We start from the raw sequence: 19579 nt of genomic DNA on the forward strand, positions 1-19579 counted from the left end.
AACCACAATGATATTAAAATATTCAAGTGCAAGAATTATATTTCTATTTTCCTTTTCTAAGAAAATAAGTATCTTTTTAAATGAGGAAAATGTGCAAACAACTTCATTTTCACTTTTCAAAGAAAAGGTCAGAGTAACTGTAGGCTTATTGAAAGGATTGTTTTTCAAGTTCTTGAAAGGTCAAGCAGAAAAAAAAATTTTTTCTGGAATTTCTAAATCTTGATGACTTTAACATAGAAAGTTCTACAACAGAGTAGGTTGAATTTCTTACTGAAATTTAATACTTCTTAAAATCCATTTGCAGTGAGGTCATTACAGACATCGATTGTAAATGGAAACAAGAACAGAAAATGAGCTTAACTTTTTTACTAGTGAATAAATTAGTCACAAAACATATATGAATTAAACCTAAAAGGAACTGTGATGGCCTAAAGGAAAAAACAGGAAGTAGGCCTTCAAAACAACTAATTCTTCTATATGACCTTGATGGTAACATTTTGAGGAAAGCAGCCTTTAAGTGCAGGACAGTAAAAGGATGTCTTTGAGTTTTTTAAGTATATGAAATATCACAAGGTTTCAATTAACCACCATGCTTGAGGGGCATATGGGTGTTCTAATTAAATGAAAATTTTCGTTTATCAAGATTGACTAATGGGGAAAAAAAAACTTTTTATAGTGGCAGATCTTTCTAAAATGTTAATGCTTCTTTCTATATTACTAAGTACAATATACTATAACTAACTATTTCTTTGAAAATTTAGTATATTACAGACCTCAGAGTGCTTCTTTCCTTACTGCACAGTATCCCAGAGGTAGCTGTCAGAGTTGAGGCTGAATAGATACTGACTGTGAGACATAACTTGGAATTTTTTGGAATCCTTCGAATCTGCTTGCTTGCATGTAAATTGATTTTTTTCTTCTAAACATGAAATTTTCTGAAAAAATTGATTGAAGATGCAAGTTAATTATTTTTTTGTTTTATTGTATCAAAACAGCATATAAGAGACTAGGAGGAAATACTCAGGTGTTGCTCATCTGTGCGTATGTGTGCTGGGGAGAAGCAATTGTAAATTTTCAGGCAGATAAATTTTGATAGGCTAAAAAATTGGGGGCTTTCTTCATTTCAGTGTTTATATAAATAGTCTAAGAAGATAAGTTAAGACCTCTTTCTACTTTCCAGGGACGTTTTAAAAGTTTAATAAAAAAATGACATAGGTTGATTTGGAAACAACTAGGCTCTTAAAGTTAAAGGAATTAATTTTTTTTCTGTATGCACAATGTCTAAAATTAGTATCAATTTCAAATTGTCTAATAAAATATCAGTATCATGTAGTTGCTTTTATCTTTGGACCTAAAAGACCATAATGCATTATTTAGCAGGTTGAAATGAGTTCAGGTCAAATCTCTTTTAGATATTAATGTAATCTCTTTTGATACTATATCTAAGAGCTAGAAGGAAGAAAATGTAGGAGCCAGTAGGGAATCCACTCATAGGAGATTGAGAAAAACTTCATAGACAACTTAAGATTGACATCAAATTACTCCTTTGCCTGTTTACAGTGATTTGGAACACAGAATAAGTAAATATTTCCAATATAGAAGATACAGGCAATCATGCTTTATGTTCAGCAGAGTATGGAAATGACTCAATGCCTCCATGAATTAAATGGTTCACCAAACGGTCTTACCCATCAAAACTGGGAACTAGATATAAATGTGGTGCCTACTTATAACTCATTAGACAAACCAGTGAACTAATAAGTAGAAATACAGACTTCTGGAACTGCTGGAAATGTTTCAACAATCATAAAGTCCTCTATGTTGAATCCTTTCTTAGACTTCGAAAGTTGACAATCGTATTTTTTATTGTAATTAAATAACTTTTCTTGGCTAGATTTTCTACTATGGTTCTGTTTGTCAATCCTAAAGCACTTAAAACCATCAGTGAATTCATTAGCAACCTTATGGTGCTTCTGAGTTTTGTAATGATAGTATAATGTGCCAGACCAAGACTTGCCTTGGATTTCTATTGTTAGGGGAGGTCCATTAACTTTTTCATTTCATTAGAGTGTAGCATTATCAAATTACTATTTCAGAATAATAAATGGCTCTTTCAGATCCTATGGACTCCCAATTACCTGCAGAAAATAGTTTACTTAGCTGTTAGGATTTTGCTGATTTATAGCACTGTTAGGGTATTTGGATACTCAGCTTTACATATATTCCCTATTTAAGCCCCACAACAACCCTACCAGGTCTGTGAGGCAGTACCTTCCCACTCTCTGAAATGGAGAGTGAGAATACCAAGTTCTCAGCCCAAGGTTGCACAAGATAGTGTTGTTTCTGGGTCTCAGATGTTGACTCCATGTCCCATACTTTGTCCACATAGCACCCTGGATAACTTAACCTCACTAACCCCATGTACAGAAAGTGACAATGCCACACACAATTGGGTTAAGGCATCCCCTTGGCAACTTGGAATTGATAGATATAGCAGCCAAGTCCCCTTCTGTTTTGTCAGTTGAAGGAGAGCCTCTGAGGAAAGAAACATGGAATGCAGATAGCGGGACTTAGGTCTAACACAAGCTGGAGACTGGCTTCAAAACTACTAGGATCCTTTACTAGCTGGAGTGCCTTAACTGGTTGTGCTAGCCCAGTCTCTCAATCAATATGTTGGGGAGGGAATTGAGAGTTGGTTTTGTTTTGTTTTGTTAAATAAGTACATAAATGTGCTTCAAGAGTAAATTTCATATATCTTGATATTTGTAACAGTGTTCTAATTTGGAGTTAATCAGGTCTATGATTACAGCCAGAAAGTTTGACATAAAAGTAAAATGAACTGGTATATCTTCTACACAATATAAATATGAGTTGTAGATTTTTGGTGATGAGAAAGAGGGAACTGACTTTATTTAAATCATTTTGACACTCCAGAGTACTAATTTCATTTAAGTCCCCTGTGGACCTCAGTGCAAGCTGATATCTTCAGACGTAAATCAGGACAAAGTAGGCTGTATCTGACAGCCATAGTTTTTTTTTTTTTTAAGAATATAAGCTTTTTAATTTTTATAAATAACTTCACCCAGCTAAATCATGAAACCATCAACTCAAGATAGCCAAATTACCTTTTATTAATAAAACAAGTAAAAACTGATTTATCAGTCTTCACATAGAACTGCAGATGAAGCTGAAAAGCCCCAAAATCTCTGCTGCAGAGAGATTAGTAAGAGATTGTGAAAAATAAACCTACTTGTGGCACATGACTTTTAATTGAGATATGTATATACTAATTGAATTAACTTCAGTCAACTAACTGAAGTCTCTAAAATGCATATAATTTATGCAATTAGATGGGAATAAATTACTTCCTTGAAACATTCAGATTTAGAAATCAAAAGAAATTTGCTTTTTATAAGAATATTTTTTCCAAGCAGTCCTAAATTATAAGTCAAGGTGATAGGACTAAAACCTCAATTCAGTTTGAGACAGCACAGCTCCTGCTACATTGACTGAGCACTCCGTTTTTGTGTGCATTTCTTTGGAACAATTCTTCCCAACAATTAGGTCACAGGTTCAGAATATCCAGTTTATAGTATCTATGAAGTTCTTTCAATCAGAAGATTAGAAACCACAAAAGGAATTAGCTGAAAAGACATAAAATAACTTGGTAAACAGTTATCTTCTGATTTTTCTGAATGGTTTACTAAAGCACAAAAGTAGGGCCACTGTGTAATTTTCCAGAGGTAGTTGTTCAATTACTAATGCCAACTCATTAGAGCTGGTTTTTCATTATCTAGTGGCTGCTACATTCAGCATCTTGGTCTTGCTTCTGCTTCTTTTTTTTTTTTTTAATGTGATTTTATTGAGATATATTCACACCGTATAATCCATCCAAAGTGTACAATCAGTGGTTCACAGTATCATTATATAATTTTGCACCCATCGCCACATCAATTTTAGAACATTTTCATTACTTCAAAATAAAGAAAAAAAGAAAACTAAAAAAGAAAACCCAAAATATCCCATACCCTTTATCCCCCCCTAATATTTATTTATTATTTTGTCTCTATTTTATTTCTCATCTGCCCATACACTGGATAAAGGGAGTGTCAGTCACAAGGTTGTCACAATCACACAGTCACACAATATATGTTCTATAGTTATACAATCATCATCATTGCTTCTGCTTCTTGATTACTGTGCCTAAGTCTCTTTTGATTTAAGTCATCCTCACCCTGATCTTTCCTTGTTGGCTGCAGAGACTCAGCTATCCTCTTAATATGCTCAATGTCAATTTATCTAAGTTGAAAGACCTCTTATCCAACTGCAATTATTCTCTGTCTCTGTTGCTGTTATTACATCTCTTTACTCTTTTCACATCTGTGTTTCTGTTTCCCTTGCTTGCCCCTCTAATGCTCCCTGTGGCTTCTAAACTGAAGTCAAGGATATGAGTTCATTGCAGTGCTACCTCTAATAGCTACAAACTGGAAACAACCCATCTGTCCATCAGCAATTGAATGGATAAATGGTGGTATGTTCAGACAATGGACTACAGTGGTAAGAATATAGGAGCTATTGCTGCTTACTCCATGGATGAATCTCACAAATGTAAAGTTTTAACTTTTGTCACTTTCCTAATAAGGACTATTAGGCCAGTGTTCATGAGCTTAGGAGTAATATTTTATAGTCAATGAATATTTACTGAGTGCTTACTATGTGTCAGGTTTTGTGGGAAATGCTTTCATATATACACCCTCATTTAATCCTTACAAATTCATTAATATATGTATTACCACCCTATTTTCAGAAGGTAAATGGAGGCTTAAAAAGAATAATTTTTGCAGAGCTGGGATTGCAGCATTTGTCTTCTGACTCTAGTCGTGGTGTCGGTGCCAACATGCCACGTGGCTATCACTTTTCCTGAGCCACACTGACAATGGAGGCTGTAACCACTTTGACTAGTGCTGGCCGCACACTGACTAGGCTCATGGCTCCGAGGTGTCTCTACTTTCCCTAACTCACGTCAGCAAGGTGAGAGAGACAAATTCCTTTCCAAGGTACCTAGAGGCATTTGGAAGGAGCCAACCCACACATTGTCAGTGACACCCCAGAGGACTAGCTGAATGACCAAATATGCCAGGGTCTGATCCAGAATTTTAGAATAGGGATTCCCAAAGCTTCAGCTCCCCTCTTGCAGTGGTTTATCAGGAAAGTCAGGCAGATGGGGTACCTTAGCTGCAGACCTTCTTGCCTAGTAGCTTATGGATTTGACCCAGTTTCTGTAATTTACTTTTCCTAACAACAAAATTGAGGCGTTTTGGTGACTGGGAAACAAGCTGGAAAAAACACTTGCATCTGCCAAAAAATAAAGAACGCCACAAAGAAGGCTACTGAATGATCAGGTTCCAAGGCCACAATTGTTGTTCATAAATTAGGGGATGATTCCAATTCACTACTCAATAGTCCTCCTCTAGAAAGAAAACAGATACAGTGTACTTCTACCTTATGACGTCAAGATAAACTTGCTGTCTCAGATCCAGTAATTTTGTAACAGTGTATTTAACACATAGTCTTTGTATCTGTTTTAAAAGGAGGCAAATTCAATCTTTTTGCTCTACAATAATGACCTTCAACATTGAAAGGCCTCAAATTTGTTACAAAGATGTAATACTTTCTTGCGATTTGTTTGAGGTAGATTTTTTACCTTTTCATTTTGAAATACTTTTAAACTTACAGGGCAGTTGCAAAAATAATACAAATTCCATACAGAGAACTCTAACATACCTCCCTGCCCAGATATGCAGATCCATCAGTTTTAACATTTTGGCACATTTGCCATATCATTCTATCTATTATCTCTCTATGAATCCAACTAGCTGTTGCTCCATCTATCTATCTATCTGTCTCTCTATTTATCATTCCAGTTTCTGAACATTTGAGTGTAGACTGCATACATCATTCTCCTTGAACACTTAATACTGCCATGTACATTTCCCAAGACCAAGGATATTCACTTATGTAATAGGATAAGTGCAGTAATCTAGTTAAAGAAATTTAACATTGATATAAAACTTTCAGTCCAATTTTTAAATATGTTCCAATAATGTTCTTTTGAACCTTTTCTCCTCCCTTATTAGATTAGATACTTTCTGGCATCATATATTGCATTTAATTGTCAATGTCTCCAGTTGCTTTTTTTTTTTTTTTTTTTTTTTGGTCTTTATTGTGGAAACATACATACAACATAAACTCATAAACTTCCCCATCTCAACTACTCCCAGGCACACTATTCAGTGGGATTAATCACATTCACAATGTTGTGGTATCTTAACAGCCCTCTATTACTAAAACTTATATCTATTGTGCATTAACTCCCCATTCTTCCTGCCCCCCACCCCTGGAAACTTATATTCTATTTCTGTCTCTGTGTACTTGTGCATTCTCTGATATGTTATTTGTAGTTAACCATGGGTCTTAAATTTAACATCCTAAATCTATAACAATCCCATTTGCTTTGATACCAACAACTTCAATAGTATACACACACTATGTTATTGTACCTCTCCATTTCCCCCACCTTTATTTAGTTCATGTCATAAATTACATGTCTTTACATTATGAGTCTAAAAGCACTATTTATCATCACATTTTATGCATTTGCCTTTTAGAACCTGTAGGAAGTTAAAAGCAGAATTAGAAACCAAAAATACAGTAGTATTGGCATTTATATTTACTTATGTCATTACCCTTACTGGAGATCTTTATTTCTTCATGCAGCTTCCATCTATTGTCTCTTGTCCTTTCTTTTCAACCTGCCAAACTCTCTTTAGAGTATTTGTAGGGCCATTTTAGTAGTGATGAACTTCCTCAGCTTTCATTTATCTGGGAATGTCTTAATCTCTCCCTCATTTTTGAAAGATAGTCTCATCAGATATAGAACTCTTCCTTGACAATTTGTTGCTTTCAGCACTTTAAACATGTCTTCCCACTGCCTTCTTTCCTCCAAGGTTTGTGATGAGAAATCAGCACTTATTCTTATTGGGGCTCCCTTGTATGTGACACATTGCTTCTCTCTTGTAGCTCTCAGAATTCTCTGTCTTTGTCATTTGACAGCTTGATTATAACATGGCGCCATGAGGGTCTATCAAGTTTATGCATTTTGGAGTTCATTGAGCATCTTGGATGTGTATATTCATGTCTTTCATTAAATTTGGGAAGTTTTAAGCCATTATTTCTTTAAATATTCCCTCTGCCCCTTTCTCTCTGCCTTCTTCTCCTGGAATTCTCATATATTGTTATATATATATATATGTTATAAATTGTGCATATATTGTTACAATTTATGGTGCCTCACAGATTTCTCAGGCTCTCTTAACTTTTCTTCATTATTTCTTCTTTCTGATCCTCAGACTGGATTATTTCAATTGTCTTGTCATCAAGTTCTCTGATTATTTCTTCTGCCAGCTCCAATCTCCCTTTGAAATTTTTGATTTCTGTTACTGTGGTCTTTCAGCTCTTTTGGGCTCTAATAATTTCCATCTCTCTATTGACAGTCTCTTTGTGTTCATCTTTCTTTTTCTTGATTTCATTTAGTTCTTTGTCCATGTTTTCAATTAGCTTTGTGAGCATATTTAGTACCATTTTAAAAAAGTCTTGGTCTGGTATGTCCCATGACTGATCCTCCTCATCAATGCTTTAATCTTCTCCTTTGTCTGGACCATTGCTTCATGTTTCTTTGTATGTTTTGAATTCCATTCTTGAAACCAAGACATTTTGATATTTAATGTGTGGTCACTAGAATTCAGGCTCTGAGGAATCTGTTCCTTAAGCTTGTATCCAGCTAGCGTTATGACAGAGCTTTCCTTGAAAGCCAGAGCTAACCAAAACCCAAAAACATAAAAATAAAATAAAAGGAAACACTTTTCCCAGTACTTGCAGATTGACCTGTGTGAGTGCTTTTCTTCATGGCTAATCCACACAATAAGCATGAAGTATACCTCCCCACCAAAGCATATGGGTTTCCCTGTTCCTGTTTGTGCATGCCTCTCCTCTTGGGCAAGTGTGAGTTCACCTAGGAATTCCCCTGTTTGCAGGGATATGTGTCCTCTCTCCCCTAGGAAACAGTTTCCTCCTGGTCCTGGGCTCGGCACTGTATGTCATACAGCCAGTAATCCCCTGCCCCAGGCAGCCATAAGTTAAGTGCTTCCAGTGTTCTGTTGGACAGCTCTGTGAGCCACATGCTGCAAGAAGGGCAAGTTTTGGGACAGTGAGCCTGTCATGAGGATCCAGTTCCAGCCCCTCACTACCACCATTCAGATTGTGGCAGCATACATGCTCCAGTTATGCTGACAATGCATGATTCTCACAGCACTCTACTTTCTCTCTAGTATCGGTAGTGTGCATCCATTTGTTCAAGTAAGATCCAAGCAGTCTGGAGTACTTGTGTTTGGGGGAGAATTTTTCAAAAAGGAAAAGAGACACGTGTAACCTTTAGAACTTTGTGGGGCTTTTTACTTGTTTCCCTTTTCCTAAAAAAAAGCAAAAACAAGGTGCCTGTTTTGCAAATCATCTGAAATATTTGACATAAAGTTAAGGACAAAACAACAGTAACCCTCAAATTGGGACTACATTTTTTGGTTACATATTTCACCTGGTAATCAAAGGTCTCTCAAAGTATAAATATAATGTTAATGTTATGATTTATCATACCAGAAATGTAAACTCAATATCTCATTCTAAATTTATTTCTTAATTATCAAATGTGTATTATTTATGTCATCCTTAATATAATGCCAAATGAGGTCAAGAGAAAATACCTTTTTTTTTTTAGCCAGACCATCCTGGATTGCAAAAGTTGCTTGAAGGTGCATAATAGAAAAGCTTATGCCTAAGATAAATAGGTTCCAAGTAATTTAGTGCCATATTAATCAAGTAAGCCCTATGATAAAACTCTACTATTTCAGAACTTGTTGTAAATGAATAAGGACCAAGTAATGTTACCTTGGCTATTTGTAGTGAGAAAGTTGCTAAGCAAACAGGCAGTAAGTGTCATGGTGAGAGTGGGGTGGGGGAATGTTTAACCTTTTCAAAAGAACAAACAAAGTGGAAATTGTTTGTTGACAAATGGATCTTGTTAATTTAAAAAACTCCTATCTGTCCTTCATAGCAAATTATAAGCATCTTTACTTGGCAACACTTGATTAATTTTAATTAATTTTTATTTTGGCACTTGAAAATAATACATTCATTTCTTTAAAAGATATTTCCAGATTAACACTTTCTATCTAACGCAGAATAGCCTTCTGCATTAGATAGAAATTGGCCAGATTATATGATTTCAGTATCTTAAACAATTTGGGAAAGGTATTGTATTCATTAGGGTTCTGTAAGGAAACAGAATGAACAAGAGATATCTAAATAAAAGATTTTATAAAAAGGTCTCATGCAACTGTGGGGATGCACGAATCCAAATTCCGTAGGGCAGGCAGCTAACCGACAACTCCGATGAAGGTGTTCAATGAACTCCTCAGGAAACGCTTCTCTGGCTAACTGAAGAAGAAGTGAAGGTCCTCTATCTGTCTCACTTAAAAATCTTTGACTGATTGGATTAAATCCATCTGATTGAGTTCTCTCATTGTAGAAGACATGCCCTTCATTGATATAATCAGTCACAGCTGCAGTCAAATGACTGATGATTTAACAAACCAGCATTCTGGTTTATTAACCAGCCACAAACGTCCTTGCAGTAATGGTTAGGCCAGTGCTTGCTTGACCACACAGCTGGGTACCATCACCTGGCCAAGTTGACACATGAACCTAACCATCACAGGTATCCAATGCATATATTATTGAGTATATTTGTTAAGTAACTATTATGTTCCTACAGTGAACTATACCAAATAATGCAAAACAATTCAAAAGAAATAAGCACAGTCTTTTCTGAAGACAGTTTCATTGATGAGACCTAGCCAGAGAACATTTGTGAAGTATTATAAAAAAGTCCCAGGGAAGAGTTTAATCTGCATTCCTCAAGCTTCCCACTGTGTGATGGAAGAAATGGTGAGGAGTGCTTTGGAACCAGCCGGTGACTCTGGTCACTAAGGACTAATTTTTTTAAATCAAAGTAGAGGCCCAGTGATCGCTTTGGCAGCACGTATGCTAAAATTGGAATGATACAGAGATTAGCATGGCCCCTGCACAAGGATGACACATAAATTCATGAAGCATTCCATAGTTAAAAAAAAAAAAATGTAAAGATCCAGGTTGATTCAACTTCCACAGAAGAGCTCCTGGATGATCAGGAATGTACCCTGAGAATGAAATGCTTAGGCTTGTTGTCTGATGGAGAAGTTACATTTGAAGAGCCTCTTACATATCCTCAGGCCTGTAGAGAAAATGCTCTGGGTTTCTTGAGGATGGATTTTAAGAACTACTGTGTTTTGGACATTATCTGGCAGTCCTTCAGGTGATGAGACACAAACTCAGAGTCAGCCAGCCAGAATGCATGAAAGGGCAGCTTTTGTTAGATCAAAGAGCCTGGAGGGAGAGAGGGGAGAATGAGCACAGTGGAGGGGCCCAGGGCTTAGGTAACCTAGGCTCCCGTGAGGGCCAGTGGAGCAGGAGGGGGTGGGGGTAGGGTGGGGTGGCAAACATATGGGTCCCAGCTTCTCAACTTTATTGTGACCCAGAGGGGAGGGGTAGGGCTTTCCCGCAGATTCTGGGGATTGGCAGCTTTAAAATATATGGCACAATAAACAGGAGCAGCAAGGGCCATTTAGAGAAGCTGAGGGCAGCTGTTATCATCCTAGCCATATGGAAGTCCATGCCTAGCTAGTAAATTATGAGGTGCAAAGGGCAGAAGCAGAAAGTACCTCCCATTTGGGGAGGCAGAAGGCAGCTTTTATTATCCAGACCATATGGCAGTACATGCCTTGCTAGTTGTGGTTATGCCAGGGCAGGGCTAACCAGGGTGGTTGCTCAGAAAGGGAATTTATGACTAGCCAGGCAAGATGACAAGGCACCAAATAGAATTTATTTTATACCATTACTTACTGGGTGAAAGCCACCAATTGGATACCCAATTATATTTGTGAGCACTGTTAGGAGAAAATCTCTGAATCCTTAACAAGAATCAAACTAGCCACAGATGTGAGATCAGCAGCAGGAGCAAGGGGGCCTCTTAGGGCAGGAACAGCCACAGGAGAAATGCAGGGGTAGGGAAGGCAGCAGCCACCAGGCTAGACCAAGCTAGACCACCCAGTGTGGGACGAGAGAGCAGCTCCAGGGACAGCACAGCAGCAGTGAGACACTACCCCAACTGATGAGAAGTCACCAACTGAGGGCCAACTGGCCTGTTAGGCACAGGTAGACACAGCGCCTAGGACATATGAAACTTTCAGTGTTTTAATTTTAATCTCATTTAATCAGAAGGAAAAAATGACTGCCATGACAATGAATATGTAGTAATGATTCCAATCTGAATTCTATTCATCCTTATACCAATGCAGTAATAAAACAATTTTTTTAAGGAGAAAGGTCCCACAAAGGCAAAAGTGCCTACAGACTACAGAGCACAAAAGTCATACTGCAGTACTGCACCAACCATATGACGGACTGGAATCCCAGCAACTTTCAAGGATGGAGGCTTAGAGTTAAAGACCATTTTCTCCCATCTGCTCCCCACCACCACACACATACACTGGAAGAGTAAAACAAAAAGTGCCAATTAACACATAACACAAACTGAGGGCACAGGAGTTATGTAGTAGAATGTAATTAGAGTCACTCCTCATTAATCTCAGAAGACTTCTTAGAAAAGGTGATGGCTTAGAGAAGAGTACACGTTATATGGAAAATAAAAAAAAATGGAGGGGAAAAAAAGATGGCAAAGGAGAAAAACATAGAGGGTCAACTAGAAGTCCCCGTTTTTAATGCCCTCTTATCTTCTTTAAAAATAGGCAATGATTACTTTGCTGCAACTTGACTATCCTTATTAAGGAATCAGAGCACATTATCTCCAGCTACAAAAAAGATCACTGCACCGATTGTGAATTCATTATGAGTTGTGAATTCTAAATATGAGTCTCTAATTAAGAAAAGAAGAGAATTCTGTTCATGTTTCTCAATATGCTAGCATAGAGCTGTGGCTTACTTCAGGATGTTTAAAAACAAGGATTGACAAGGATGCCCAGATTAGTTCTATTTATACCTCTTTAAAAACTTACAAAACATTCTGTGTGTATGGGGGAGGCAGGGTGTAAAGTAACTGTGACAGAACCAGAATTGCATGGTCTGAAACCTAGTCTACATCGGAAGAAATCTACAGGGATACACTTAGCTAGGAAAGGACACCAAATGGTAGGCAGGGATCCACAGTGTACAGAGAATACTGCAAAACATAACCATGACCTTTTCCCCTGTTGGGAGTTTAAAAAGAGCATGACACTTACTGTGACATTTACCTTCCTCAGTAAAAGAAGGTTATCCTGGTTCTGCACATGAAGGATGAGAACAGCCATCGCAAATTAACCTTTTTGCAGCCAATTTGCTATGGGTGCTCAAGTCTGCAGTCTGGAATTTAGGAGATGTATAATTTTTTTGACATATACAAAACTGAATATCATTTCATTCCAAGCAACGTTACCAAAATTTTATAGACAGCAAATATTTGCTTACAGGTATGTGCATATATATGAAAAAAACCTATTCAATATATTCACATGTGAGCTTGATGGTAGTAGGTTTATCCTTAAAACACCCATCCTAAAAATCTTGCTTGATCTCTAATATTGCAAAAATAAAATAAAAAATTTTGGAAAACATGCATTAAAATATTATTGGTTTTTATTTTCTTTATATCTTCCCCCCTCCAAGTTTTTGGCAACAACATGTATTAATTTTTATAACCAAAATAAAAGGAAGGCTATTTTCAAATTCATGTGTGGGATAATATTGGGTCAGCTGATTTTTCTAGTATTGTAGTATTTACTTTTCCCCTTACTTAATATATCCCCTTTTCTGCTGGTTAATATCACTGATAAAAAGACTATGGATCATTATTGGCAGATTAAAATAATAAAAGTCGTTTTTAAATTACAGTCTCCATGGCAGCATGAACAGAATCTGCGACTAGAAAATTGCTTATGAACAGACCATGTAACTTTGGAAATGCATACTTCAAGTATTTCATGCACCCAAAGTAGATCTCAGGAAAATTCTAGTAAAGATGGTATTTCGTAGAATTTGGTTAGCATTTAAGAAGAATTAGAAAGATGCTAAACCTTTCAAACCTACTAAGATCTACAGAATGAAAAGAATTTTGTGAATATGAAATACTTAGATGAGTATTCCATAAAGACAAAACAAACAAAAGCATTTTGTTTAAAATGTGCTAAGTGAGTGCAGTTACAGATGGCTGGTTCTTATTGACCAGTTCCAGATTGAAGAAAGAAAATCTTTCTCAAAAATGTCTGGTGTGCTTAGAGCCAGTCTGTGTGATTATATGGAGACATGGCTCCTGCCCCAAACTTCGGTGATGTCATAAACAACCTACATTACAGCAGTCAGTGAGGATGCTGATAACAAAGTGTGAGGGAAGAAAGGGTTTGGGAGGTGGTCTGTGTTCTCATCCCAGTTCAGCCACGTCCTAGCTTTGAGGTCTTGGCCAAATCACATGTCTCTGAGTCCAGTATCCTCAACCACATAGCAGAGATGATGTCTACCCCACAGAATGACTGTGTGATCCCATAAATCCATAAATAAAAATACATAAAACATCAACCGGAGTGCCCAGTGCATAGCAGCTTCTCAAAATAGTTTGGTTCCCTTCCCCATGAAATAGCACATGGCTCAGGAGCCAACACCTCCTCGTTGAAGACGTCTGGTGGCGCCACAAACTGGTAGCCAGCCTGAGAGGATCCTGTGACTTCCAATATTTTGCACTCTGTTTCTTGCATTCTATATTTAAAAAAAAGAAGAGCGCCAAAATTCGTTTTTTTAAATAAATTTTAATGTCACTTGCTATACTTTCTGTGCTGTTTTGTTAATTTATACCTGGTCTTATCACAGAAGTTTTTAAAAAAAGTTTATTCCCAAAAATGATTAAATGTTTAAGAAGCTATCATTTAATATGTATTTTATTGGAGAGGAATAAAAGAGAAATACAAAGAATTTTCCACAGAAGCACCAAGAAGTATAGAATTTTCCCCTTATGTGGATATAGTTTTCCAGTCAGAATTATCTATAAAGAAATTCAACAGGGAAGTGGGGAGAAACAAGTGATTTTGAAATATTATTTGAAAATAAATAGACAAATTGTTGCTGGAGGGTGTCACGATGTGATGACCAGCTTCTAAAATTTCATTATTCTTTTCTGTTGTTGCTAAGAATGACATAAAAGCAAGCAGATGTAATGCAGTCAAATCCACTTATATTCATGAGTACATTCAGTGTATCTTTTATTTTTGCTGTCTTCATGTTGTTTCAAATAACAGATCCTTATTGACCCTTTGTGTGGTAATATTTAGAAAATTGAGTTTGAAGTCTGAGTAATTATGTGTATCTATTTCTTACAGTGTTTTAAGTCACTGACTCAAAAAAGAAACTACAAGGTTGTATTACTGTCAGCCTGCAGAGCTGCTGATAAGCAAACTTGTACAGTTTCATGAATTGCCAAATCAATTATCAACCAGGTTCTTAATTCTAGAAGCCTATCCCATAAGATAAATGGATGAGTTAGAAATAACACAGCTTGATTTTAAGATACCAGGTGGAAGTGGCAATACAATCTGGCAGGAAAACGTGTTTTGATAGACTAGTGTAATTACTTGTTTTGGCAGGGGTTTTAGACAATATACCTAGAACCGTGGCAGAACTTCCCATTCTGATCTCGGACCATACCACATTTATAAAACAGTGAGGCTCACGGGGAATTATCTCAAAAGCCAAAAGGCTGTAAAGAACAAAAGTTGCTAGTAGGCACTAACATGGGTGTCATGACTCTTTTCAGGTAGTAGGTGTAACCTTGAAGAAAAAGTGGCACTGTCTTCAAAAAAGTGACCTGACCCTGGCTTTGGTGGGTTTTTTCTGCAAGAAATAAAAAGCACCGCATGTGTTTATTATATATCCTTTCTAGCTGACCACTGCTTTGTTCTAGAGTTCAGCATGAAAGGACTAATTTTTGTTCTGTTTTTGTTTTTGTTTTAGTGAAATGGCATGTCCGTTGCTAATTCTAGCTATTAGAGTTGCACATGTGAAAACTATATATATGTAGTTTATAGATTGGTAGCATTTCAAGTACATAGTAGATTGATAAATTGACCTGAAATCTTTAAGATGCTTATCAATTAACATTTGTTTTTCTTAGCCCAAGAGTCTGAATTGTTATTATTTTTCAAAATTATACCTTGTAACATTAGATTTGCTCTTTTAAATATATTAGGAATTTAGATATAAGCATGCCACCTTGTTTATTGCTATACTATTAGAACTTCTTGGAGCATGGAAAGAATTCTTCGCAGATTATCTTGCTCTTTAAAAAAAAATAAGCTGCAAAAATATTTGTTATAAAGTACAATTCATCTATAAATGAGTGTAGCTTATAAAGATATACTAAGCTTATAATATGTAATGTGTCATACAAATAATTTTTATATTTTGAAAAATGTTAAAACAGTTTAATAGTGCCATAATAAATCTTTTCCCAGAATATAGAACTGTATGCATCTCTACCTTAGGAAGTTTACATTGCTTAAAGATGAAACCTGGAATCAGTTTGCACCCCAATTTGTTATGCAGTGGATCATTATTTCCTTTTATGCTTCCAGAAATCAGTTATTCTAAAGATTGTGACCATATAACCTTTCAGAAAACATATGAAAATTACACTGTTATATATGCTGAATAAAATCTCTATATTTCACATTCCATCTGGGAAATAACACAATATTATCATTCAATAATGCTAGTTCATAAGTCGAAACAAACTTTCAGCATTGTAAAATAGATTCACACATTTTAAAAATCTAGCAACTATCCAGAAAGTTTTTTTTGTTCCTCTTATAAATAAAAGCTGTCGCTGGCTTACATGTTAGAAAGGTAACACCTACGAAAATGAACAATGCTTTCCTTCCTAGAGTAAACCTGCCTTCTAGATACATAAAGCCCTGTGGAAGCCCACAGCAATGATGTCATTCTATCATTTTTCGTTGCATGGAAGCTATCAAGATTTATTAGCCTCTGGTGTTAATATTGATCCTAGCTCTTAATTTCCTTTCCAGACTATGAACCCCTTTATGTCCACTTTTATTTGCCTATGATATCCCTATATGCTACATTTATATTTTAAGTAAATTTACAGCACAAATATTCATATATACACTTAGGATAAAATTATTTTCTCTGGGACGCTCTGCCCAGAGACCTGAGAAAATGGGAGTCCTTTTGTTTCGAAAGTATTTAGATTATTTAATTTTCACATAGTATGTTTTTAATTGGGCTGGGAAGGAACTATTTTACTTTGTTGTTTTTTCCATTATGCCTTATGTACTCTCAAAAATGTACTAATCTTGTAAACTCAAAAGACAGAAAGCTAGCCTATCTCTTTATTGTCCATAATTCTGCTTGCATGAGACAAACAATGTAGGATTTGTTGATTTATATGTGTATCAGTGCTTCAATTCTTAAGCAACTTTTACTTCATCTGGACTTAAAGGATTCTCTAATTAAAATACATTTCTAAAATTCAATTAAATTTTTTTTGTCTCAAAAACATTCAGAGTTGCAATTTTCTTCCCCCCCCTCCCCCCCCACAAAGGTCATACTATCTCCACAAAACGAGCTGGGTGAATTCCTTTAATGTCAGACCACTGGAGTATTTTTAGAGCTTTCATGATAAATTTTACTCTTTTTATGCCTGATCCCCTCAAAAAATGACACCACCACCAGAGGCCACTTAGCAGAGACCCAAATCCTAACCCCTGGCTCAGACTCCTCATTGCCATTCAAAATATTTAGGGATTATATAGTAATAATTTATAAATGAACATAGCAGGCAATCCATAGGTTTTCTAAATTGATACTATAAAAATTATGCTCTTGTTATGTAAATTGCCTTCAAATATATTACACATATAAAATACTATGTTAAAATTAAATATAATATATCAGCTGTAAAGGTGAAAAAATAGCTAACTAAAAGTTCACAAATAATCTTTTTTCAGACTTTGTGTGTTTTCTCCTCAGCCAAAAGCCTCAAGATTCACTTCAGCAGCCTATATCTTCATTTATGTTGGACTGATCTTTAAACATTAGACTATTTGTAATAAATAATAAGTTAAAGATTTCTCCTGACACAAGTCATTGTTGATTTCACTGTTGTAGGGAAAAGGCTCTAGGGCGGCAGATAAGGCTGTTGCCATGGTGATGAAGGAGATACCGAGGGAGGAGTCTGCTGAAGAAAAGCCCCTCCTTACTATGACATCACAGGTGGGCAGACCCATAGGGCTCCTGTAGGAAGCTGACATATGTTAATATATCAGGCATTGTGTGATTTTTAACTAGCCAAAAGAAAAAGAAATTAACTTGAACCAATTTTTTAAAAAGACAGTTTCACGGAAACAATTATCAAATATAAAATGAAAACCAAAATTGATATTAAAAAAGGAAAATTCCATCAAGTTACTTATTTATGGATATTAATTTTCATTACTCAACTTTAGTCTTTTAAAAAAAGAAAATGTATGTGCAAGTGGAATATGTTGCTTCTCTATAAAGAAGTCTTGATAATAACTTTGGGAAAAAATACCAGTTAAGCCAATGGTATATTTGAACAACAACCAAAAAAATACTCAAATTCCTATGAATAAATACAAGTTATATTTTATACATATGTCAGTTTACCAGTAGAATATCTAAATTATCTTAAATGTTAAATATATTTATGTTGTGATTATGCATACTACATATATGTCTATACATATTTATGTGGATAGCCAATTTACAGGAATGAGCCAGAAGTCCCTGAGTCTACATGCAGAAAATGGCATTTCTGACTTCTTATATTCAGTGATCTTGACAACAGAAATATCGTCTCTATTATAAGCACATGTTGGCCATTTTCAGCATTTATTATAACAAGCAGAGAAAACAAAGTTTGCATTTGTATGCAAAGACACGCTGAGACTGTGAATACTGTATGTCCTCAGGGACTTTTGAAACACCCTGTAAAATCCACATAAATATCTATAATATATTCATCACCACTCTGTGGAATTACCAGTTTTAAATTCTTAAATGAAAAATATTTTTACTTGCATTTATCTTATAATTTAGATTAGACTGTTATTTTAAACATTTCATTTTCTCCCTAATGCAATGATTCAATTCTGATTATATAAACATATCTAGAATTAGAAAAATGTCCATTTACAGTCCTCATGAAAGGCATCTATATGAAAAGCTAAATTATGGCAACTTATTTTTAGAATACCAGCAGATCTTATCTCCAGCTGCTGCCAACATGTGTGATTTTATTTTATTCTAAACACTATGTTGTAAGTAATGAAAATTATATAACAACATATCACATCAAATTTGAATAATTAAAAAAAAACTTATATTCCCAGGACTTTGGGATACATTTTGTGTTTTCAGTTTTCATCCACAAAAAAGAGCTTCTTTCCAATGACACATAGTAGCAGTTGAAAAGAAATTTGCTTGATATTTACCCAAGTTCTCCATTCTTTACTTAATATATATAGTAAAACATACATAGTGTTTTACATTGATCTCCTGCCTGTCAGAGTCAGACCTTTGTAGAATCCCACATCCAAGATTCTCAGCCCATAGTTCCTCAGGTGAATGTTACTTGAAAGGAGACAACCACTTGGCGTTTTCAGCTAATGACAGAGTCGTATCAATCAGTAGATAAGACCTATCCAAATTTGCAATTGGCACAGTTGCTCTGCAACATACTGTCTCAGGAATCACAATTTAGGACAGACTCCCTGACCCTCAAATTCTTTTTCCCTGAAACCATACATTACTATGTGCTTTCCAGTAATCCTTTTCAATTGTCCAAAAGTGCCAGTATCGCCTAAGCTTGAATTCAAAATGTAATGCAAAATAATATTTTTTACTTTTTAATTTATAAAAGAAATTGTGATAATTACCATTTTTCAGAACATTTCTGTGTACCAAGTTCCTTCTTTAATTTCTGTCTAACATTGCATTAACTGTTTTTGAGGTATTAGTTAAAATTTTACTGCATGAAGATTAAATAATGCTCTCTTTGATGCATCGTATTCTTGTTGCATACTGGCCAGTTTATGAATCAGCAAACAAAGTTCTGATTCATAAAAATGCAATGCACCTGTTATGTTGATAATTTTTCAGAATTAATTCAGTGACAGCTGTGATACAATTATTTCTCAGTCAAATGCAGTTTTATTAGTTGATATACTTTTCCACTATACACAAGTGGCTTTTCTTCCTTGCTATGCACCAGTGGCGTGCACAAACCCAAAAGAAGCAGAATGATCTGAAAAAGTGAGTACTTCCCATGGCGACCACAGCATCCAGT

At 35.6% G+C, this 19579-nt stretch overlaps 1 protein-coding gene and 1 non-coding gene across 18 annotated transcripts in view; both read left to right on the top strand.

The window, feature by feature from the left end:
• The window catches only part of PEX5L (peroxisomal biogenesis factor 5 like), a 238399-nt gene that overhangs the window by 119005 nt on the left and 99815 nt on the right, over nt 1–19579 (top strand). For 8 of the 17 annotated variants that reach the window (XM_037839987.1, XM_037840022.1, XM_037839940.1 and 5 more), the window contains one exon: nt 17380–17484. The exons of 5 other annotated variants lie outside the window; for them this stretch is intronic. In XM_037839987.1, the coding sequence (XP_037695915.1) occupies nt 17380–17484 (105 nt within the window). Of the gene's footprint in view, nt 1–15007; nt 15074–17379; nt 17485–19579 lie in introns of those variants that run through there. 4 more of the 17 variants (XM_037840003.1, XM_037839972.1, XM_037839978.1 and 1 more) reach the window with 2 other exon arrangements.
• LOC119510393 lies at nt 10135–10238 on the top strand. The gene has a single exon (XR_005211912.1). It is a non-coding gene; the product is annotated as a U6 spliceosomal RNA (small nuclear RNA).

Source organism: Choloepus didactylus, chromosome 1 (genome assembly GCF_015220235.1).
Source record: "Choloepus didactylus isolate mChoDid1 chromosome 1, mChoDid1.pri, whole genome shotgun sequence".
In the NCBI taxonomy this organism is placed as follows: Eukaryota; Metazoa; Chordata; class Mammalia; order Pilosa; family Megalonychidae; genus Choloepus; species Choloepus didactylus.